Source organism: Rhagoletis zephyria, unplaced genomic scaffold (assembly GCF_001687245.7).
Source record: "Rhagoletis zephyria isolate East Lansing unplaced genomic scaffold, Rhagoletis_zephyria_1.1 Rzeph_scaffold_02765, whole genome shotgun sequence".
Lineage (NCBI taxonomy): Eukaryota > Metazoa > Arthropoda > Insecta > Diptera > Tephritidae > Rhagoletis > Rhagoletis zephyria.
This window is the reverse complement of record NW_016159849.1, coordinates 5766-31851: the sequence shown is the minus strand read 5'-3', so window position 1 is coordinate 31851 and position 26086 is coordinate 5766. Positions and strand designations below refer to the sequence as shown.

Here is a 26086-nt window from a genome sequence, read left to right as displayed (position 1 = left end):
AAGGTTTTGCAGAATGACGATACGCGGTTTTGTACCTTAAACGACGGTATGGATGTATACTACATATATCGTCACTAGACACGAATTAAGGCGCGAGCTCAAAAGTTGACCGCGAAAAAGACACATAAAAACAACTCCAGCGAAAAAAGGCGCCTAAATTATTTTCGCGTGTCTAGTGACGATATCAGTTAACCCGCAGTGAAAAGCTGAGCTATTAAGCACAAATTCCTAAATACTCTTAACACCACAAAAACAAAAATGAACGAAATAATTTTTTTTTCTTTTTAAAACATTACATTTCAAAAATATATGGCATACAAAAATTATAATAGAAATAAAATAAAAATCCGCTGTCTGAGATTCGAACTCGGATCTTTCGAGTGGCGCGGCTGAGCTTTGCTCTGTTGTTGCAGCGTCGCGAGCAAAATGGCAAACTTATGCTTTTAACGGGAGATGATTTTGCAGTCTATTCCGTCCACACCCCAACAATATTTTTACTAGTTTTGACTACTCCTCTTTTGATTTTTTTTTCACATTTCATATAAAAAGTAGTCAAAACTGGTAAAAATGTTGATGTGCTATCTTTTGTCGCGGGGTGTACAGTGTCACAATAGCAATACATACATATGCACATACATACATCGTTTTCCTCGCGACTCACCGTTAGTTTATGGTTCTCAATATTAATACTCTCGCATATATATATATATATAGTTGCAATATACATACCCTGCAGCAATAAGGCGGCCAATTCTCCTTTAAGGACTAGTACTTCACTGGTTAAAATTTGACTGAAAATGTAAGCCTTCGACCCCCAACGGTCTTCAAGGAACCGGCCTAGAGATAGACGAAAAGTACAGTTTGGCAGTGACAGGGTGGTGTTGTCCTGCAATTCGATAACAAAAATTTAAAGAACACCACCCTGTAAATGTCCCAATCGCTTGGTCTGGCCTTGATACAAAGTGAACATTTGAACACACATTTATGTACATGCGTGGCTGTAGCTCAGTGCGCAGTGATGTTTGCCACTATTTGTTAGCTTTCAGGAGGGTCCGGGTTCAAATGCCACATGGTTATAAAATGATAAAATTTTTTATTTTTTTTTGTGTTTCCGAATTATGAAAAAGCATCTGCGAAGTGCAGAACGCAATCTTACTCCAACGAAAAAAATCTACGAAATTGAACTAGTCCAGGACTATCTTACGGTCAGTGTTGATTGGACCGAATGCTAAAAATGGCAGTTGAAACCATTGGCAGGGCAATTATGAGGGACTAGTGCTGGTAACAATAGGGACTATCTGAGGGCGGCTAACCTAGGGTGAGTCTGAATTGCTGCATGCGTATGTACATACATAAGTACAGATATACGAACGTATGTATGTATGTAGTATGTAAAAATTTCGTTTTTATGTTGGACCGAATTTACGAATGGCGGAGCTTTTCATTCCATTGCTTTCGGTATTTTCGTTGTATTTATTATAAAATACTTATGTAAGTATGTATATATACATACATACATACAATAATGCAAGTAAATAAAAGGATTTCCGCATGCATATGTACATATGTATGTATGTATGTAAGCGTTCATCTACTTTCAATGATTTACGTTTGGATTCGTTTTCGGTTTGATAGTCACATTGACCTGGCTCAGCGGACGACAAAGTTTGTCACAATAAAGCTGCATATAAAAGGCGTAAGGCAAGGCATTGGTTAAGAACTTAAAAGCCCGTTTTCGCAAACGGCCGTAGTCAGCGAAGAGTGGTCAGCTCCAAATTCCTGATTCCTGGCTACCGCGAGTGATGATATATACATATTTATGTGCATTAGGGTGGTCCTTAAATGATGTAGCAAGTGATTTTTTACATTAGATTTCCTAAGCCCCAACGTGTAGGCTACTACTGTAGTCAAAGATAAATTTTGGTCCCGATTGAAGTCGGTTCAGATTACCCTATGAAAACGTCTTAACCGACTCCAATCGGAAGCAAAATGTATAGATGATATCTGCGACCGTGGGTGAGACTGAAAAATCGTTAATTTGATTTTGTTGAAGGACCACCCTAATGCACATACATATGTACATATGTATGGGTAAGGGTCAGGCCGAAAATGCCTGACAATGTATGGAGTATGGAGAGTACATAGAAGTGCCTAAGCAAACAATAAAGCGTTCACTCACCTCGATAAAGTTTGGCTTTGCCAGAAATTTGCAGTGCGCTGACCGACTCCAATTGTTGCTGTTGTTGTTGCAGCTGATGATAGTGTGCCTGCAGATGATTATGCTGAATGTGCTGCTGCTGATGGTGGAGATGGTTTTGGCTTTGATTTTGAGTTTGATTAAGACTTTTTATTTGTGTCTGTTGTTGTTGTTGATGTTGCTGCAAAAAAGCTCGATTTGTTGCATTGATCGATGATACACTTGGGATGGCATTGTTGGTAGCCATGATCGAAGCAGGCGTTGCGCCAGAAGTGGTTGCTAGCGATTGTGGTTGCAGCTGCGGCTGTGGCTGTGGCTGTGGCTGTGGCTGTGCCTGTGCTTGTGTCTGGCGCTGCATCGTTTGTTGGTAGTGTTGCATATGTGGCAGCTGTGAAGAAATGTTGCCATGTGCGACATTTATCGCTATCGACTGATTGAATGTCATCCCATTTGAATTGGTCGCTGCCGTAATTGCCCCAGTATTGAGGGCCGGCGGACCATGCGTCGGGCAAAAAGTTCGAAGTTCACCGCTGGCATCGATGAACACGGGAGCAGCATCCATAAATGGCCAGGTGGCGCTGCTGTCACCCACTGCAGCCACAACCGTGGAAGCAGGGCTTGATTCCCGTTGTACGTTGGAAACAGTACTGTTGCTGCTGCCTTTGCTTGGTGTTTCGGCCGCCGCTGCAGTCAGCGAAATCACCTGCACTGGATAGATGCTTGGATGCGGTGCTTGCGGTGTGTTGCCAACCGTTACGTGCAATGCGCTGCTAGCTAAGGCAGTTGCGCCGATGCCAGCTGAGCCTGGCACAACACTATGCAAATGAATGTGTGGCACACCGCCCAATGAGTTGGCATGCTGTGTGCAATTATGCTGATGCTCTATAGATGACGTCACAAAGTTGTGTGATGGTTGTAGATTTGGCAACAGTGGCTGCGGCGGCTGCTGTTGAAAGGAATTTTTGGAGTAACTCTGTTGAGCCATGGCAGACACTTGGGGCTGGTGTTGCTGCGGCTGCGGCTGCTGTTCCTGTTGCGCCTGTGAATGGTGATGGAGACTCATCCTATGCAGCATAGTGGTAGTGGTGGTCTGTTGCAGATAATGCTGCTGCTGCTGCTGCTGCTGCTTTGGTGGCTGTGGTTGATAGTAGATTGCTGTCTTTTCGTGAGCGAACAGGGAGGACGCAGCTGCAGTTGTGGAAGAGGTGGTTGTCTGCTTTTTCCGTGCCGGATGAAACGATGGGGCTAGTGGCGTCAATTTCGATTTGAGCGCCTTCAAAGCCAACGTAACGGATGGTGTTGGGAGCTGTACTTTTGCAATAGGTAGCTCTTTTTTGGGTAACCGGTGTTCTGTTTTCTTAATGGACTGCATTGGATTTGAAACCGAACAAGAAGCTGTAATAGTTGCTGATATTGACTTGTTAACTCCCGATGGAATAGCTTCGCTCGATCCACTCAGAGCTTGGGAGGCTTTGGTGCGGCCGTTATTATTGTTATCATCGACAATCTCGGCTATGAACGGACTTTCGATTTGTGGACCAACAATGAAATGGCCAATATTCATATTTTCCTCACAATATGTATCTTCTTCCGCAATATCTTTAACGGGCCGAGTTGATTCCAGCAGCAGTGGGGGCGTCGTTGCCGCTATGTTTTCCGTTTGTTCTTGTGCCTTCATTATCTGATAACTCTCGCCGATAAATGTCACCAACTCTCGGCACGCGAAATTCAGTTCCTTATTTTCTTCCACCACATTGTCTTCGTCTGCGCCTTCCCAAGAGCCTGTGCAATGCATTTTTCTGCTGTGCTTGCAGTAGCTGTCATGGGAACAATCGATAACATGTTCGATAATTCGAAAATTATCATAGTCGATAATGCGCTCCTGGTAGGTACAATTGGCAGCTGTTTCATCGCAACCACAACCAAAATGGCTCGATGCATTGCAAGTACAATCACCTGGTTCTAAATCGTCTAAAATATTACTACTTTGGGATTCGAACGATTGGTTTTGATTGACTAAATGTTCATTATCCAGAGCGCTGCCAGTTACTGGCGATGGCTCATCTTCATGACCACCACCACCATCATTTATCGCATTCAGTGTTTGCTGCAGACAGTTGTCGCACTGGCTGAGACTATCTGATTTTGTGGAATTTTTATCGCCCACGAATCTGGAAAACTCATTACATTCATTACAATCGCGGTTCATATCGAAAACGTTTAATTCTCTATAGAACAACTGACTTTCATTTGCATTCCCAATCGCCTCGTCAGCAAACTCCTTTTCGCTGTTTGCTATATCCATTTCCTTGTTTTCGTCTGCTTCGTGAAATTCCATCAATCCATAGTCTTCACTGTCATTATTTGAAGCCACCACTGCCAACGCATGGTACGCATGTTCACTCTCCCCATATACATCCGTCCCCAGCTCAGTGTTGCCTGCTGTCAAGAGCTGTTCTTCGTCACTCAATGCGTCAGTCTGTGTACTATTATCGACAAGCCTAACCGACGCCATTGGGCCGCTGGCAATCATCTCTCCACCGATTGCCAAGTTATCATCATATTTAGAAGATGCCGTCACCGTTGCAACAAGTGGCAATGGTAACCTACGAGAATGGGTGTGTGTTCCTAACTCCGGCATCATAGCAGAAGAAGCCGAGGAGGAACTGGTCCCTACGAAGCCAGGCGAAACCGAAGTCAATGTCGTGAAACTATCTTCTTCATCCACGTGTCCGGCGTTAGTGCTGCTGATGAGAAATGTGGTAATAGCAGTTGCAGTAGCAGATTCCTGATTCAGCATGCTCTTGCGACTGACATTGGTAGTTGTTGTTGTTTCCGCCGTACTTGCTACATCTACTCCATCCATTGACACTCCTACAACAGCTGGAGGCGAAGCAGTAATTGCGGCAATGTGGCTAGTCACACTTGCAGCTGCCATACGAGAAAAGTGAGAAGTTAGCAGCCGATTTGGAATTTTGCAATAATCGCTTTACGTTAACTGTAAGCAGCCGTGATATTGTCGCAGTCGCAGTCGGTGTCGGACAAGTGTGTGTGCTCGCACTTTACAACAGCTGATAATGAGCCAGTTTTGCACGATGGCGCTGTACTATACTCCTTCCCTTTGCCAGTTGGCTTTTTTTATCGTTCTACCAGATGTTCACTTCAGCGCCAATTTTTTTGTTGTTCATTATTTTCGTTTGCGCTCCCCTCCAACGTAATCTTAGCGAGCGTTGACCAATTCACCAATATTTATTAGAGTTTGGTGTTGTATGCAGGTTCGTGCATGCATAGATTTAGCCGGCATCACAACTGAAAAAAGTAAATAAACATTTTACCATTAAAGTTGATTGCATAATTACAATAAAATATCGAATCCTAACCGCCAAAAAGGGTAAGCGATTTTTTTTTTGTTTTTAATTAAAAAAAATGTCGCTTACGTGTTTTTGGGGCGGTTAGGGGTCGATATGTACTACATATACATATGTACCTACAGTGCCGGTAAAAATAATAGCACTGTGAGGTACTATGAGGTCTATCAAAGGAAAACTCCAAATAAGTTTACTTCTAGTATCTTTTTATTTCTCTAACAAACTTATCATATTATTCCACACTAAATGAAAAAAAAAATTAAACTTAATTTAATGCATCGCCAAATTTTTTTAAGTATTTATATGGATGTATTCAAAATATGGCGGTAAAAAAATAGCACTAAGAATTAGTTATGCCCTTAAAAACTAAAATAAAATGTAAACTCTTAATTTTTCATTTAGAAGTGTATGTACATAAATATTAGGCTCCAGATTAATACTTAGTNTAGTTATGCCCTTAAAAACTAAAATAAAATGTAAACTCTTAATTTTTCATTTAGAAGTGTATGTACATAAATATTAGGCTCCAGATTAATACTTAGTAGCATGTCCTTTATTTTTAATAACGGCCGCACAACGTCTTGGCATGGAGTCAACAAGGTCCTGACATTTCTTTTTTGGAATCTTGCTCCAGGAATCTTTAACTGCCTCCCAAAGTGCTTCTTTACTGGTTGGTCTGGCATCATGAACTGCCAACTTGACCGCAGTCCAGAGGTTCTCAATTGGATTGAGATCAGGCGACTGTGCAGGCCACTCCATAACATTGATCAAATGATCCCCAAACCACTTTTTTGCCCTCCTACTAGTGTGTTTGGGGTCATTGTCCTGCTGAAAGACCCACCTTAATGGCATTTCCTCTTCGGCCTAAGGGTACATCACTTCCTCTAATATTCTTACGTGTACATATTGATCCATGATTTCTTTGATCCAATATATAGGGCCTACACCATTCTAGGAAAAACAAGCCCACACCATTATACTAGTACCTCCGTGTTTGAGAGTTTTTGTAGTGAACTTGGGATCAAATTCAGTTTTCTGGGGCCTCCTAACGTAGTCTCGACCACCTTTGCCACCATAGAGCACAATTTTGCTTTCATCCGCCCAAAGAATGTTCCTCCATTTCCCTACCGGCCAGTCCAAATGATCTTCTGCAAACTTCAAACGCTGTTTCAAATGCTTACTCGTTAATAAAGGAACCTTTCTGGGAGTGCACGACTTTAAACCATTCTCTCTAAGCCGGGAGCGAACTGTCTCTACACATGCCGTGATATTAAGCTACTTTCTAAGTACAGTTGCTGGCTTAAAAGGGTCTTTTTGGCTTTGCCGAATAAGCCGTCAGACCAGTAAGGGTGACATTGCCCGCTTGCGTCCACGTGTTTCTGGTTTTGGAACAAATTTTAATGCATTTCGGATCATTTTGTTGGAACAGCCAACTGTACGGCCCACTTCCGCATAAGTTTTGCCTTGAGAAATTAGTTTTTTTATAATTTCACGTTTTTCTGCGCTGCAACGTCCCATAACTATTCAAACAATTTACAAAATTCAACTTTTTACACAACAGAGGTATTAAACAAATTATATTTACCTTTATTCACGGAAAAATTTTTAATAAATGTAAATGAAAGATATTTTTCAAACGAAATGCGCAGCCAGTGCTATTATTTTTACCGCGTCAAATCGAGTACCACCGAACAAATTACTTGAAGTTGAGAGAACCGTTATTATTTCAAGCAAAACGAAGCACTCTTGAAAAGAGAATTTTATTACCTAACTGTTAAAACAGAAGAAGCCTGAAACTTGTGATGCTCTCAGATTTTTCAAATAGGAATGAAAAGTTCATAGCGGTAGTGCTATTTTTTTTACCGGCACTGTATGTAAATATTGTATTCAAATTTGTTATAATAAGTATTCAGGTACTCTTGCATGTATGTATGTAGTCTTGCGTCGTCTACATACACCGAATTGTATATAAGTAACAGATTGACTGAATAGCTGCTATTGGACAGCTCTGCTCCTTGGTTTGCAGTTAGTAGTTTGAAAACTTCGTGTCGTATACGTAACCTAAAATTCATCGGTTTGTAATAGTGATGTTGCAAATGTCACATTTTCGCGAATGTACGAATGCGAATGTACGAATGCGAATGCGAATGCGAATGTTAGGAATAACATTAAAAAGGCTATAATCGTCTTAAGTTGATCGTTTTTATTACTTTAAAATTTTGTAAATTATTAGAACATTGAACGAATGCTAACCTATACAGTGTTTTAATCTATGTAGTAGTCAAAGTTTTATATTTCGAAAAAAGTAATTTTGCTGCCGTTTCTCCCGTGAGGCGATTTCTTAGAGGCTCGTATATAAGGCCGGCTGCACTGAACAAATAATTGCTCACTTGGAACGCTGGCGGGTGGAGCGCTAAAATATTTGCGGGCCAGATCTATCCATTTGTCGTATTTTAATTTAGTTTTCCACCAATAGAGGGAGGATTTTCAACGAGATGAGCTTTAATTTTTCTCGACGATATGTATGTTTCAATTGAGCTTCAATTTTTGCATTTTTTAATGTCTCCAATGTTTAAATTTATTTCTAGCAATAAGCCTTTTTCGGCATTCTATCAAGAATGCCCACGATTTAGCTTTCCCTGATTCCATATATGTACATATACTCACTTGATGTTGCTTTTTTTAAGATATGTATTTGCCTTTAATTGTAAAAGGCGAGGAAGAAGCCCTTATTCCTGATAATATTTCAAACGTTCCATATTTAAATTGGGCGCCACTTGCATCAACTCACGTCGAGCGCATGTTTAGTACATTCAAGGCAGTGTTACAAGGCCTGTTCTGTTACAAAAAAAAAATCAAGTAGATAATGAAGGAAATCGACGGATAAATAGAGAAGTAATAAGCGGTCATATGAAAACGCGCAAAGATTTTTTGTATGAAAAATAAGCGGGCAAGAATGTTAATCATACGCCATGTACACCCGAAAATATCTCGAAAACTTATCCATAGAATAAAACATTAACTCGATTTTCAGATTCAGCGAGCAATTCTATATAGGAATTGTGTTATTTTTCAGTTTTCGTCTTTTTAGTGCATTGTTTTGCCTTTTTTGATATTTCTGGTGCCTTTTCCTGCCTATTTCGCTATTTTATTTTGCCTTTTTTATAGGTCCTAAAATCCGTTCCCTGCTTAAAAGACATTTAGCAGTACTTATTGAAGGTAGGGGGGGGGGTTGAAATTCGATTTTTTCCGAATTTCGAACATTGCCCAACCATTCGATTATTCGATTCGAAATTTGGTGGTGCAAATTCGATTTGGTTCGAATTTTGTCGAATTTTCCAAAAAATTTTTGAAGTGAAACTTCTTAATCGAGTTCGGAGATATTTGCTTTGAATATTTAACACCATGTCATAAAATCTGTATCGTTCGTTCGATTTTCAAAAAGGAGGTAGGTGTCAAAAAAAAATTGGTATGAAAAAAAAATTTCCATCGATAACTTAAATCTGTGACACACAATGGCTAGAGGCGTCGCCTGAGTTCATTCTTTCATATATTTATGTATGTGCCAGTTTTACCGTTATATATTTTTTATCTACTCGTTTATTCCATGAGGTCTTCATGCTTTATTTAAATTTAAAAAATTTAATTACTATTCCGTTTTAAAAATCTGAAAATTCACTGCGGGAAATTTTTTTATTCTTTTTTATTCTCTTTTTGTCTTCGCCTTCTCGTTTTTGCCTTTATAAGTTTTGAAAAAAGGTTTTGAACGAACCATTATATCACATTCCTAGGCAAGTTTTGAAAGAATATTTTCGATACTAAATTTTATTAAAACAAAATGTTTCCTATAGCTTCCTATATAGAAACAGTGTCATCGTTAATTAAGAAAGAGATGTTCTTACGATACTATTGTTATTATATTGACTCGATTTGACTATTTATTTTATTATATTTCAATTTGAATTATTTGTTTATAAAAATATAGTTTATTCCTTAACAAACACTAAATGAAAATAAGTTTAATCTTTGAACAACATTACAAAAATCGACAAGTTTTCGTAAAAATTTCGAACTTTCTATTTCAATTTTATCTCTTAATATTTTGCAGTTTTTTACCTCATTCAATTTTTGTCTAATAAAGTGCAAATTTAAAGTAGCTGCGATTTACAGTTGATGTCTGGCATATTTTTAACGATGTCGGTAATTTTCTTCCATATTATCTAAGTGTGTTCGACGATTTTTTAATGAAGAAAATGAGCAACGCCTTCATCAAAAAAAAAAAAAAAAATATATTAAAAATCAACGATAAGTCGCAGCTATGTATTTTAAAGTTGCGTTTTTTTTTGTATTGATCGGGCTGCAAAACTGCATACTCAAAATATGTATTTCTAGGAAATCTAATTAAAAAGCTTTACGAAAGTTTGTTGATTTTTTTTAATGTTGCGCAAAGATTAAACTTTGGATTTAAATGGGTTTTGTTAAAGTGTAAACTGCAATTTTATAAACAAATAATAAAAATTATACAATTTTAAGATAAATGGCGAATTTATGTATGTATCATGTATAAAGTTTTGATAAGCACTTGAAATACNAAGTTTGTTGATTTTTTTTAATGTTGCGCAAAGATTAAACTTTGGATTTAAATGGGTTTTGTTAAAGTGTAAACTGCAATTTTATAAACAAATAATAAAAATTATACAATTTTAAGATAAATGGCGAATTTATGTATGTATCATGTATAAAGTTTTGATAAGCACTTGAAATTCTCAAGTTTTAGTACTGAATTCAAAGAAGATGTCTCTTTTATCCATTCATAATAACTTCAAAAAAATTTTTTTGGTAAGAAGTGTATCTTAAAATATCTGACATTTATGTTAAAAGTGTAAAATATGTAAATGTACCTACATAAACTTTCCCGTGAATACCATCAAATCATTGGTCTTGAAGGGAATCTATGTATACATGCATGCATATGAGCAGCTTAAAAAGTCGATACAATTTACAGTCGAAAAGTACAATTTTTGTATAGATTATAGATTATTTCCCAACACTGTGGGGAACTAAGCAAAATGGCCCAGTGTATTTCGCAAATATTCAAAGAAAAATTCGATTTTATCCGAATTTTAGCAACACAAAGTTCGATTTCAAAAATTCGCCATTTCGGAGCTAAAATTCGAATATCGAAGCTTCGAATATCGAATTTACCCATCCCTAGTTGAAGGTCCCTCGATGATGCTTGATATACTACTCAACCGTTTAGCGCCTGAAGCTAAAAGCCGGTTATTGTCCGCACCCTGGTGAGATGGACTGTTTCAGCAATATTAGAGTGAACTCTCTCCCCATGTACATATTCGCATTCGCAAATCATTCGTGTCATACGAATGCGAATCATTCGCATAACGAATGCGAATGCAAATATTCGCAACATGCCAAGTTTGTATTACTGAAGATGATGACGAAATTTATGTTACGTATACGACACGTGGTTTTCAATCTGCTAACCAAGAAGTACCGTTGTTCATTAGCATTTGAATTAGACTACTTAAGAAAATTGAAACAAACTGTCATTTAATGTTTTGTATGCCATTTTTGTATACCCTATGAATGCGCGATACTAATTTATTAGTCAAAGTTTACATTTATGTTCATGTATTTATATTAGGGTGGTCCAAAATAAGTAAAGTCGGAATTTTTCGGAAAGGATTTTTCTATATCGAAAAAATATACCCCAATTTTTTGTTTGTTTTTGAAATCAAAAAATATTAACAGGTCGCTCAAAACGCTCAAAGTGTTGCATGTGTGTATTTTATATGAAAAAAAAACAACTATGAAAAAATTATTGGGAATCTCCTGAAGAGAAACAGAGTTTTCCGATTGAAAAATTTTGATTTTCAAGAATTCTATACCATTTCTACGAAGTGCAAAACTTTGAACGCTTTGTGAGCGTACAAATTCCGATCTAACTTTTTCACATGCATTCTTTACCCCTCCCTAATGTACAATCCACATATGCTTACATTTTCTGTTTACGTGCATATTTTGGTATTTGGTATTTGGCGGCCGCTGTGGTTTAGTCGTTAGCAGTGCGCGCTACCATTCTGCAGGGCCTGGGTTCAAACCCGGTTTAACTCAGCATAAAAAAAGGTTTTTTTCTAATAGCGGTCGCCCCTACGCAGGTAATGGCAAGCCACCGAGTGTATTTCTGCCATAAAAAACAGCTTCTTATAAAAATACAATCGCCGTTCGGAGTCGGCGTAAAACTGTAGGTCCCTGCGATTTGTGTGACAACATCAAGGCGCGCACGCCACTAGTCGGAGGAGAAGCTCGGCCAAACACTAACATTTGAAGGCAGTCTCTGCTGATTTATAAGTTTTACGAAGATCACTGGCTTTGCTTGAGGACCTTAAACTAGATCAGCGCTTTTTTGATTTGCCTTTGCAGCGGTGAACTTTCAATGCAGATTGCCAAGAAATGCTCTAGAACTTTAGAGTATCAATTATGCTGCTTTTTGGGCAGGTGCTTTGTCAAAAATTCTCACTCGCCACAAAAACCAAGGAATGTGAGCAAAAAAAAATTCTTACTGAGGGTTCGTTAAATAAGTTATAGTTTTATTAATTCTCCTCGGAACCTCGGAATAAAGTCGCACCTAATCTCGTTGCAGCAAATTCTTATCATATGCAATACAAGATTTTTAGTCAGACAATTTGTGGCACACCCTAATATGCATACATATCTAGGAAATTGTTGTAATAAACCATATAGATAATATGATTTCTACATGTATGTATGTACATATGTATGTGTATGCGTTTGTACTCATACTTACGTTTGAATATTAAAAGCCACGTAAATGATTTACGCAATTATACATACATAAATAACATATGTTCACTTTATGAACGCACGCAGGCACGCCGGCACGTGTGTGTGCATGTTAGTTTTTCGTGGATTATTTTCCGAATATTAGTCCACCATAGTATGTATGTATTTCTCCATCGAACATCTTTCATAGTTTTTGGCCCTAACAACCAACACCTCTGTAGAAATACATATACATATACATATGTATGTATGTATAATGGGTTAGTAAGAGCTTTTCCACGTTTGCTAAAAAAAAGTAAAGTGGATGGTAAGCTACAAAATTTTCCAGCTTTCCACCATTGCAAATACAAGCGCTGCTGCATACCTCTCCTGGCCCTCTCTCGCAATGCCATTCATTCTCTCTTAGTCATTTCCACTGCCCTTATGTATGTACATATGTATGTATGTATGTATAATTCACCTCCCAAGAATAACATATATATATACATATGTTATTAACTCAAGTCTCNTAGTCATTTCCACTGCCCTTATGTATGTACATATGTATGTATGTATGTATGTATAATTCACCTCCCAGGAATAACATACATATATACATATGTTATTAACTCAAGTCTTTTTTGAGTTGGCTCATTTTTTTAATCAACATTTTCTCATTTAGAGAAATTTTCGCGCAACAAGTTAGATGCTTCCTTTTTTATCTGTGTCCTTTGAAATAATTATAATGATCGACAAAGGACCAAAGTGTCAAAGTGAAATTCGCTAAAGGAACGGCAGTGTTCTTTAACATTGCGTCAAAGCATTGATTCATACGTTGTAAACGCATCTGGCAACACTATGGACGATATATTCGTTTATGTTAGCCCTCTTATGGTCAGCCAGCATAGCCTAACCTAATCTAACCGACTCAAAAAAAAAAAGTAGAAGGTTATCAATTCATCGGTATATTACTTTTTTTTTATGTACTACGCTCCCAAAATACTTTGGAGTACGTGAACCGTTTGGGATAATTCGGAAAGGTGCTACCTTAAGAGTGGTCCCATACTAATTTGGTTTAGCCCTTTGACGATCAAAGGGACAGCGGTGACCCTTTTAAATAAACATATTTTCTGGAAAAACTGTTGAACCGATTCAAAAAGGTCTTATTTAGTAGGCAATTAATGCAGCTTTCAGACATTACCTTACTTTTAAGGGTGGAGTCCTCCAGGCCACCCCAAATTCAAAAAAACTTAACTTTTTTTTTCTCCTATTTCCCTGTTGCAATATTTCTGTATTAGGTGGAGCTACATATACATAGAAATTTTGGAGAAGTTGCGGGTAACCTTGCCCTTAGCACACTTATACCACACCTGAGATCCCCCAATCTGAAGGGACATATGTATATGTATGTCCCATTGGTCCTCAACCTTTATGACATATTAAAATTTTTCAGAGGAGTTGGTTTACTAGGAAAAAAAATAAATTTGTTTACTTTTTGGCTTATATGTACATTGGAACATAATTTTTTGTGGTAAATTTCGAAACAATTCCATCACAAATTTTCGGGTGAATTTTTTTTCAGGCGAAACTCAGGTTAAGGCAGAATGATTTTCTTCTCTTGAATTTTACCATATTATCGATTGGCTCGCACTTCGTCTCACTCAGCGCTTCTGGGAAGGCCTATATCGAACGACGGATCATCTCGCGGAGGCTGTTCAATACAAACAATAACAAAATGAAAGCGAATTTCTTCGAATTCCTTTCAACTCATTAATTCGATGGCACCGAGAAAATGGGAAATGTTGCCCAATAAAGCCGAGTTTCTAGCAGGCGGTGAATTGTCGCAATAAATAATTTCCAAATTTCCAAATACGCCTTCAAACCTAGAAGTACTTTCTTCGTCGAATTGACGAGCTGGTGACGTGTGTTGTTTACGCATACAAAATTAAGAACGTACTTCCAAGGATAATATAGTATATAATATAAATCAATGTGCAATAATAATCGATGATTCCCCGATAAGCACTCGCGTAAACAATTCTTTTCAATCGAAAGTCGGATAGACATATCTAGTTGATGTACTGACCGAATATATTCACGCAATCATCCCACCCCCTATAATGACGTAAGCAATTTCCACATGAACTCCTGAATTAGGGGTGATGATAACAACAACGAACAACTCTGATGACAAGAATTTGACAAAACTTTTATTTATCAGCCACAATGAGATAGATATAAGGGTCGTTCTTAAAAAACATGACCATTCTGAATTTTGTAATTTTTAAAAATTAAGTTGGCCAAATATGTTTATAATTGGCCTCATGTGGTTACGGATGGTATCAACAATAGGAATCCATAACCAGCAGTATTTTTTTTAATTTTTGGAGTTTTTGGAGTTAATAAGTCACAGAGTGGACCGGTAACAGAGGGGACAAATTAACTCAAAAATACCATATTTTAGCTTTTTATTCGAATTTTGGAGAATTTATTTGTCCACTTAATTAATGTACATAAAATATTTATAAAAAAATTATAAAATAAATAAAAAATCACTTTACTCACCGTTTTTCAACAGTAACAGAGTTGACACTGAATAAGGGTACGTACCCGGCATACAATTGGGTTCCTTACTCAACAACGCACTAAACAAGACTGAACAGTTCAAAACACATTTTGTTGATTTTAGCTAAGTTATGATGGAGAAGCATAAGAGAAATATACGCGTCATAACGTTTAACAAACATTTTTCAATAAAATGAGTGGACGTAACAGAGGGGACCAAAACCTGGGGACACAAATTTTCTTCATAAAAATTATACAAAAAAATTATTTTTCATCATTCTTTTCTATATATGGTATTAATATACACAAACTGAATAACAAAAATTGTAAATATTATTTTTTTTCAATTTTATTTCAACTGAAAATAACTATTAAATTTTTATAAATTGGCTCGGGACACAGGTTTTTGCTAAACCTTTGACATTGAAAATATTTTTTAAGTTATTTTCAGATAATTAATTATTTTTTTTTTATAATATAGTTACGTAGAATCGATAATAATTTATAAAAATGCAGATATTTTTCTATTTTCTTTTTGAAGAAACAAAATATAAAATAGTAAAGTCTGGGGACACCAATTGGTCATGTTTTTTAAGAACTACCCATAAATCGATGGCGAAGTTCATCTGATTATGTGCATTTTCAATTTTCAATTTCAATGTTTATTAACATACATACATACATGCACACAAGAACTTACTAGGCTTTTCGACGAAGAGGCCTTGTAACAAACAGATCACTTAAAATCAAAACAAAGGAATAAAAAATAAATGCAACGAAATTATAGCAGCGCCACCCACGGCTATTCGAGGAAGCTATCAGAATGCTGACGAAAAGCTGAACGTGTACGTACGTGTACATTTGTATGTACGATAGCGTTAATTGAGAGTACTTTTGTAAGACATTGCAGCAAGTTTATTTATTATTTTATTGTGAGAGAGCAACCAGTATGAAAGAAATAAGTGTAAGAAATGGCTTACCAAAAGAGAATATGGAGCACCTTAACTAACGTTCATATTTTTGAGGTAGGTTTTGTACGATAAAGAGTATCTACTACCAAATGTTAAATATAAAAAGCTAACTAACTTGCCCGCTCCCAGACATTTTTCTTTTTGCCAATTTCTTTTTTCTTTTTGCCAATTTCGAAAATGTCATTATTGACGCCTGACGTCAAAAATTGTGTAAGGGAGTTAATTTGAGCTGTTGCAATTTCTTACTTAGGCCCATCTATACACAAACATATGTATGTGTGTATGTAAATGGCTTTTTTGCTTCGGACACTGTCAAATTCAATTAGAACTTCACATATGTATGTATGTATGTATTTATGCATACCGTAGATCGACCCGGAAAAAAAGTTCACCGTACACCTTTGAGTCTGACGTAGTGATTGCAATTCGCTTTCGGAAAAATATATGTATGTTTTTGCCGAACGTACCCCACTTTTTAGATTTTTTTGTTATATCTTTGGCATTTACAGTCGGACTTTAAAGTATGATTGACGGCCGCTGTCGTGTAGTGGTTAGCAGTGCGCGCCACCACTTCGCAGGGCCTGGGCTTGAGCCCTAGTCAAATCAACAAAGAAATAAAATTAGGAACATTTTTTTTGTTCCTTAACAGCAGTCGCCCTTCGGCAGGCAATGGCTAACCTACGAGTGTATTTCTGTCATGAAAAACCAGCTTCTCATAAAAATACAATCGCTGTTCGGAGTCGGCGTAAGACTGTAGGTCCCTCGCACGCCACAAATCGGAGGAGAAGCTCGGCCATACACTAACATATGTGTAAGCGCCAATCTATTATCATTCTTTAAAGTAGGATATATCGATGATTTTGTCTCGAAGAGACCTGTTTTTTGTTCCAAATTTCATTGACCTCAAATTCTTCGTTGTATCGCATCACCCTAATGTCAGTTAATTATAGCTCACTAAGGGCCGGTTGTTCAATGTCTGGTTAACACTAACTGCAGGTTAAACATCGTTATCGACATGATCGACTCCATTACATATAACAGGCAGTCAATAACGTCGATAACGATGTTTAACTGCGAGGTCGTGCTAACCAGACCCTTGAGAAACTGGCCCTTAATCTATGTACGTACATTCGCACAAAATTGCATTTCAAATGAAAATCAGTTCAAACATGTAATGTCTGTGTACGTTGTATGTATGTATGTATGTATGTACGTATGTAGATATGTATGCACTTAAAATTTGCAAATAGTGCAAGTCCTATTGAATAAACGAAGCAAATTTGCTTTGGATCGCTAACAAAACAAAGTTACAAAAGAACTTAGCCACTGTCCTGTTACAAACCGTTACAAACCTGCATACTTACTCGCATACATACATATGTATAAACATATGTACATGTACATGTATGCGTGTGTGTACCTACATATGTACCCTGCAGGGAAACCCCGAACTGGTGAACCAAATTTGTAATTCCGTACTAGATCTTTAGCGCCAAAAAGGAACTAGTCCGATAGGAACTAGATCCCCACCAGTCCGAAATCGGCGAAAAGTGGTACTTTTAAAATACTAATTTTTTCAGTTTTTTTCACTAGAAATCGATATCTAAAGTGACGAATTTAGAAATGGTTCGGAACTATAGAAAAAAGGATGCAGAACGAACTAGATCTTATTTGTCGAATTTAGAACAAGTTCGGAACTATCGAATAAGGGATGCAGCGGGGGGCTTATTTACTTTACATAGATATGTGTTCGGCGGCTTTTTCGTTCAAATACGCGTCTATTCTGCGCTTCGCAGATGCTGTTTCATAGCTTGGTAATACAAAACTAAAATTTGTGTTAACATTCCAACATCTTGGGACCGTCTGAAATTTAAGAAGCGAGCAACTCTGCAAACTCAGCTACAGCTAAAGGTATGTAAACGTACATTTCTTAAAATTTCAAATTGAAAACACATTTCTTCCAAAATAACTTAAAATCGCACACACGGAAGAACCAAAAAGATTGAAAAATCATGATACTTTTTTCTTTCGTCTGTCGATTTTAGAACTGGTTCGGAACTATAGAATTTAGGACTAGCTCGGAACTATCGAAAAAGGGATGCAGCGGGGGGCTATTGACACTTCCTAGGACATCGCTATGTTAAATTCGCCAGTTGCTTGCATGCAAAAGAGATTTATCGCGAACCAGTACTGGGTCTAAATGTACTAGAAGCGCACCAGTTCAGAACTAGAGATTTTCCCCACAGGGTACATATGCATTTATGACATCGACAAGTAGTCAAACAACTACCGTTATAAATGCTACAGCAACAGCAGTATAAATAAGCAGACTGCAATCTACAGCACAATGAGGACTCTGAGATAAAACCTCCAACCGAACGATGACTGCAACAACAAAACGCAAAAATTAAAATTATAACCAAAATTGTTAACAGCACGGTGCAACGAAAAAGTGAAAAAAAAAAAAATGCAATGACATGCTGTGCTCTACATACACACCACGGAGATGAAAAAATAGGTACAATTGTACCTGTTTCCGACGTTTGCTGACCAAAGGTACATTAGGTGCAATCACTAGATTTTAGGTACAATCACCTTTTGATCAGATGAATTTATATTCTTATTCTTATTTTTTTTTTTGCTTTTCCCTTACTGAGATAACATATTTACTTGACGGCATGGGAAAAAGTGGTCAAAAGAAAGCAATTAACAAAATCATATTATGTATTCTCTTAAACATTTTACATTGCATTTAGAACAGCCACTACAAAAAATCAACACTTTACTTAGCTATCCTAAAATTCGTAATTCTTGTTATATTTTTTATAATCGAAATTGGGATTAATTTCTTCCGTCCATAAACCGTCATTGCGCCATTGCGCCTTATACCGATGTACTCCCCTCTCGAATGACGGTGTGAAATCTACAAACGCTCTACCCTTGCAATTGTTGGAATGCAGTTTTTAATTTATTGAAACCATATGTTAACATTTTTAACTTTTTTTCTAATTTTATNCACTAGATTTTAGGTACAATCACCTTTTGATCAGATGAATTTATATTCTTATTCTTATTTTTTTTTTTGCTTTTCCCTTACTGAGATAACATATTTACTTGACGGCATGGGAAAAAGTGGTCAAAAGAAAGCAATTAACAAAATCATATTATGTATTCTCTTAAACATTTTACATTGCATTTAGAACAGCCACTACAAAAAATCAACACTTTACTTAGCTATCCTAAAATTCGTAATTCTTGTTATATTTTTTATATTCGAAATTGGAATTAGTTTCTTCCGTCCATAAACCGTNCACTTTACTTAGCTATCCTAAAATTCGTAATTCTTGTTATATTTTTTATAATCGAAATTGGGATTAATTTCTTCCGTCCATAAACCGTCATTGCGCCATTGCGCCTTATACCGATGTACTCCCCTCTCGAATGACGGTGTGAAATCTACAAACGCTCTACCCTTGCAATTGTTGGAATGCAGTTTTTAATTTATTGAAACCATAAAAGCTCCCATAAAGTTCCCCGCATATGTTAACATTTTTAACTTTTTTTCTAATTTTATACGCCCATACAGTCCTGGATGTAGGATTTATTAAAATTTCATATTTTCTGTAGTTGACCCAGATTCGCTATTTGATTTCTGGAATATATTTAAACTGATTTCGAATATACTCACGGCAATTCCCATAATTTTTCTAGACTTGCTGCAGCTATTAAAGGGAATCGGATAAATAAGCAGACTTTTCCTGTTGTTTTATAAAAAGCTGGAAAAAAGTAAATTTCGCAGTGTGTTTTTCGTCTATTTCGCCAATATTTTTCAGTAGTCAAAATTAGGCAAAAAAAGCTTCTCCGATGGATGTAGATACAAGCCTGGTTAAAAATTAAAAAAAAACTAATCAAGTTTAAAGTACATCCACCATTTGTATTCATATTTAAAAAAATATTATTAAAAAAAAAACTACATACGAATGATGTAACTACTAGGTACAATCTGTCTCATTTAGGTGCATTTATTTTACGATATTAGATACAATCTGAAATTCCAAATTTCCATTTTTCATCCCTGATACACAACGCATATGTTCCTTTGTTGTTGTAGTTGTTTTGCAAAGCATTACTTGCTTGCGTCTTTTTGCAGTGTTCGCCTAAGCTCGCTGCGTTCTGCGTTTTTAGCTTTGTTGCAATATTACATTCGCTTAGATGAAAAAACCTCAAAAAACAGTTGTGCACTTGTTTACATATGAATATACTACATACATACATATGTAGTACATTAGTATGGCGGCGTGTGCTCAAGTATGTATGTACCACAAGTAATGTCTGCTCGAAATGTGGGAAAAGCAAAACCGAAACCTGTTTGATGCTCAAATGCAATGCATTCCAAAGGTGAAGAGTTGCCACATTTTTTTATAACATTTCCCCAATCGAATTGTGTGGAAGCAGCATCAAGTTTAAATACATATTTATGTACCCATGTACATTACGAAGACTTTCTCCTTGTGAGTTTTATTACACATACATAACTACTCTACACTCCGCATTTTTTTTTTTTGTTTTTAATTAAGGGACTCGCAAGTAGAATCAAAGGATCAATCATATATAATGTCACATATAATGAACCTTAATCAGTAGGGTTTGCAAAGCTTTCCATATGAAAACCGGTTTTTACCGTGCAATCCGTACAAGAGCTTTGCGAAACTTAGAAAATAATACCCGTAGTTGAAGGCTTTAAGCTCAAAAATTCCCAGAGATTAAAAATAAGACTCGCAGAGCTTCATTGCTATAAAGCAGTCTGAACTATTTTGCATTTGAAAGTCTCTGGAGTTGACACCAGATAATAGTGATTAGATATCATAAGATGCGTCGAAAAGGGTGGCATCATTCAAAATAGCATATCAGATACTGATGTCTCTCCTGAGCGCAAGCCGCAAAACAAACTTAAACATGTTTCACGACACCGTAAACCACTTTGCCTCACACACATACATACCTACATTCATCCATAGTGCATACACATGTGCATATGTATATATAGTCATAGTCTTAAAATTTTTGCAAAAGAATTTCACCACACACCCATAAATACAGCAACGAACCTAGCAACATTTTACTCCATCATTCCAGCCCACAAACACGAATGCATTTCCTCCCTGCAGGAAACCGACTGTATCTCAACTGATGCACTTCTTCGCTCCAAAGACACCAAACTTTGCAGTTTTACATCCACGCAAAGGAGTTGGTAAAAGTTATTTGCACGAAAAATAACCACTTTGCAAGACTTTTTTTCGTTCGTTTGCTTCCATTTGAAATTTATAGTAATATCAACGATATCGCGACGTGGGACATAAGATCTTTCAATCTAAGGGGCGAACTAACCATACCTGAGGCTGAGGCTGGTCCTTGGCTATCTAGTATGGTGTAACCCTTTTCGATTTTTAAGTGGAGATACTGAAATGTTTTGAATACTATGCAGATTTTCTGAAGTTTTTTCCAAAAATTCTAGTTATATTTGTGTCACATCAACGTTTAAATGGTTTATTTGAGAATTTTAAGAAAAACCATGTATGTATGTATGCAGTTTTGAGCCGACGCTGAAGTAGGTTTGCCATTGCCTGCAAAGGGGGACCGCTATTAGAAAGACCTACTTTGTTTTTTGATGTTGGTCTAAAACTGAGCTCAAACCCAGGCCCTGCGGAATGGTAGCGCGCACTTCTAACCACTACACTACAGCGGTTTGCATATATCTATACTGACAGTGTCTTGTAGATGCATTACATTACAGTACAGATTTATAAAAAAAAAAAAAAAAAAAAGCATATATTTACACATACACTAGACCGTATCACAAAAATAAGGCACCCTGAAATTGTGCATACGAAATAATGCATATCAAAAAACCGAAATAATGCATACGAAAAAAAAACCGAAATAATGCATATATGCACAGTTTCGGTTGAAAACCGAAATAATGTCTAAATGCACAGTTTCCATATGCGCGATTTCGGTGCCCCAAAAATAAGATCAATTTGTTCCAACTAAATCGTATTTTTTTTTCTATGTAACTATTCTTATTCAGAAATGTCCAACATACTCAAAACTGATAAGTATTTTCAATAATATCTGCAGAGCAAACCGTTGAATCCCTTTAATTCAACGAATTCGATCGTGGCACGTTCTCACTGTAATGTGTTGATAGCTTCCTTAACAATTTTTTTTATGGAAACTTTCAATTATAGCAGTAATTTCTGATTTTATGTGTCTTCTTAAACATGGAAAATGATGATTTCACATGAAATAATACATAATAGAGTGCATCTCTTGCCAACTTTCAAATATAACACTTCGTGCAGCTCGAGTGTGTAATATGGCCACACTTATTTTCCGCCGGATTTCCGCTAGGCGTTAAATGGCAAAAATGATAATGAAAAAATTGGGCATCAAAAAATATGCGTCCCTGTATTCAATTCCACCTGGCAATTTTTAAATGGCACTAATTTTTGTAATTTCAATGCCCAATGACAATGGATTAGTAGCTTTTACAATGGGCTTACATGCACAACTATTTACACCATTGTATGCTCTGAACTTGATCAATTCTTGCGGCTGTTTGCAATTTTAGAAACTAGACACTTTTTACGATTATTTTACAATTAATCGATTAATGAAACACAAAACAACGATACAATTAAATCGTGAATTAAACAAAAATAATCGATTAATTTAATCAAATGATTAATCGTTGCCATCCCTACACACAATAGATTGGCGGCAAAAGTGTCTCACCATAGTAAAAATATTATTCACCATCTTTCCCCATAGAACTTTGTTACCGATTCACCCACGCCCACAGTACAAAAAATCTTTAAAAAAACAACTATTGGGGCCTAGGTCAAATGGTTTGGGCTAAACATACATATGTATAGCAGATGTCTACATTTATCCCCCATTTACAAATATAGTTAATGCTCTTATTTAATAATTACTGCTATTATTTCATAAATTGATCGTAAATCCATTTTAAATATGTTCTCTCGAATATAATAAATCATTCATTTTGTGTTACAAAACTAAAATTGCAGTTGATATGACAGTTGTCAACTGAAAAAGTTTGAACGTGATCTAGAACTCGAGATCAGAGAGTCAATTCCGGTTCTGCGTTAGCGTTGAGTAATAAAAATAACACCTTTACACCGCATTTATTTCGGTGTTAATTTTATACTTTTCACTTCACTTTACGATAACGCAGAAGAACGGGAATTGACCGCTCAGTGCTCCTTAAAACCTGGTATGTTTAATTCTTGCGGAATTTTCCTTATTTGTAGAGAAATTGACAGCCCCTTCGACAACTGTCAGCCCTTAAGGTTGTCTAAAAAATATTTTCTTATTTTTAGAAAAATTAACAATTGATTTGACAGCTGTCAAGTGTCAAACTATAAATTTTATGGCATATTTGGATTTAGCATCACAACAGTACTACGATCCTGCAGCTTTATCATAATCGTCGTAACGGCCCTTCTAATTTTTCGCGTACACATGGCTTCTCCGACCACTGTGTGCCGGTTTCACGAAAGCAATTTAAGCTCTGGGGCACCCCAATGTGCATATACATATATATATATAAATGTATAAGCCAGAAGTGGGTGGGTGGAGGCGTCTTATATTTTCACCCAAATTGCGGACACTCTCACTATGACATTCCGTATCTTAACTCTTTATGTGATTCGTCTAATTGAACAGTCCTAGATTTCCTAAAGCATACTTATATTATTTATCTAAAAATGATTTTGTTTGAACTTAATACGGTGTGCCAACGCGCACTCAACTGCCAGCGTAACCAACTGCACGAATAAAGCCAGAATAAATACGACGATGATCTAACGTAAAAGATTACATACATATTCATATATATATATATATATATGAACAAATCTTACATATGTTTCGATTTTCCAGCCAAATTTCCGCACTCAATGGCCTTTTTTATAACAATTTGCAATGTTTATTCAGCTCTTCTCACGTTTTCTTTTATGTTTCTTCTATTTGACATTTCTTTTGCACTTGCATTTTCACTTTTCCTTCAGATTTTAGTTGGCTTCAATTTTATACATACATATATACATATTTCACAAATTTTCCACATCTTTCTAGTCGTTTTTCCGTCAACAGCTGTGGCACTTCTCGCTTCTGCTGCGCGCTCACTTACAATGCATTTTCTGCACTATCTGAAGCCTTTGGCGAAACTTACAGATATTAACACAACTTGAAGCCACACATCGAATTGCCATCGCACTAAGGCGATAGATATAGTGTTGAAACGTACGTTGCACAAAATACCAGTTAAAATGCAGATTTCAGTATGACGGGAGGCGGTGAGGCGACGCGACCAGTTGGAACAAGTGCAAAATTCCGAATTTACTTGCGACAGCGGACACGGCATTCATTTGATTGACGCGGCGAGAAAATTGGAAAATGCACAATACTCTGACTTCGCATGAGGAAGGTGAAAAATATACATATAAACCCTCAACGCACCCCCGCCATTGGTGGTTTTATCTATGCTTAGCTATGCTTTTGCTGCGCTGGCGGTCTGGTCTCTCAAGTTGTGCCAAAATACACCACTGCCACATCCAACGGCCATATCCACAATCGCCATGAAGAGTAGCGCAAAGTCGACACAATAGCTTTTGGCTGTAAAAATGAAAACAAAAGCAACAATCAACAACCGACCAGATGGAACTCATATACCTAAGGTAAGTGCATACATTCATATGTGTATATGTACATATATACTTATATACATATGTACGTACCCTGCAAGAAAATCTACTGGCTCGTAATTGCAGTGAGTTTTTTTTTTTAATTGTAGGCTACACAAATTTCCACTACTCAACACGGGCACTGCACAATCGTTACTTTACGAAGATGTACGTACGTACATACATACATACATGTTAATATTTACATGCATAAGTAAGTAATGCTTACTAAATACGTAGATACCAAATAGATATTAAATTGTCACTGCTGACGCTTTCCTGCGGGGCTATCACACAAAACTTTTATTTACAAGCATTCGTTGCATGTACATACATAAATACATTCAAAACATACATACATATGTATGTAGATATGTATGAATGCTCATCGGGTTGTGCGTGTGCATTGGTGTTTGTTTGTGGTTGTTGGGCGACTCTGACAAGTGGCAACAATTTTCCTCTTCGCATGTCATTTTCTCTTGCCGGTACGCTGCCCATGGATTCTCAGCAACTCTTTAAGCCAAGAAAAAGCTTGCAAAATCGGAACATTATACATACATACATACATATATATCTGCCAATGTCCATATGCAATGTGTAATGTGCTCAACTCTGTTAGTACAATATTTTCATTTTATCGTTTATCATCGTCACCACCGAGCCGAATATGGTGAACTCTTCGTTACACTGTTTGCTTCAAAAGCTTTCAAAATCAGATCGTAAAGTTGTTATGAAAATTTGCAAATAGCTGTGGTGAAAATAAGGCAAACGGTGTTAAGGCAACGCAGATGTCGCACGCCATTGAAATGGACTGCCTTTGCCGAACGTGGAAAGCTCAAATTTTCTTGGTACGATGAGAAACTGGAACATCTTATGTTATCTACAACCACGATTCGCCGGTAACTTCAAACCACTTGGACTTATCCGGGGGTATCCTACACCTCTGGTCACCACAAAATGTATCACTTCATATTNCAATGAGTTTTAGACGAAAAATAAGAATATTAAACAATTTTGGCAAATGGGCGTAGCCACGCCCACTTATGGTTACATGTGTATATCTTGGTAGCCGCTGCACCAATTTCTTCCAAACTTGGCACAGTTGTTAGTCTTACTACAGCATACTAAATGGCCAAAAAATTTAAAAATCGGACAATAACCATGCCCACATCTCATATAACGGTAATTTAGAGAAATACGAAATCTTCGATAAATCAGTAAATATTGAAGCTAATTTATTCAAAATTTATGCTTCCAACAATTCTTTACCAAGAAATGCGTTTATGAGAAAATTTTGGAAAATGGGCGTGGTCCGCCCACTTATGATCACATATATGTATCTCGGTAACCGTTCTCCCACTTTGTCGCAAACTCGGTATGGTTATTGTGCTTGCCACATAAAAGTAAAGCGTTGAA

At 36.8% G+C, this 26086-nt stretch overlaps 1 protein-coding gene across 4 annotated transcripts in view; it reads right to left on the bottom strand.

Annotated features, from left to right (window-relative positions):
• LOC108367672 (uncharacterized) overlaps nt 1–24657 on the bottom strand; it is a 61144-nt gene extending 36487 nt beyond the window's left edge. For 2 of the 4 annotated variants that reach the window (XM_017622351.1, XM_017622348.1), the window contains exons 1-2: nt 23849–24657; nt 2180–5506 (exon numbers count right to left, since the gene is read on the bottom strand). In XM_017622351.1, coding sequence (XP_017477840.1) covers nt 2180–5135 — 2956 coding nt within the window. In that variant the 5' untranslated portion in view covers nt 5136–5506; nt 23849–24657. Of the gene's footprint in view, nt 1–2179; nt 5507–8232; nt 8357–23673; nt 23789–23848 lie in introns of those variants that run through there. The other 2 variants (XM_017622350.1, XM_017622349.1) reach the window with 2 other exon arrangements.
• Nucleotides 24658–26086: the final 1429 nt, after the last annotated feature.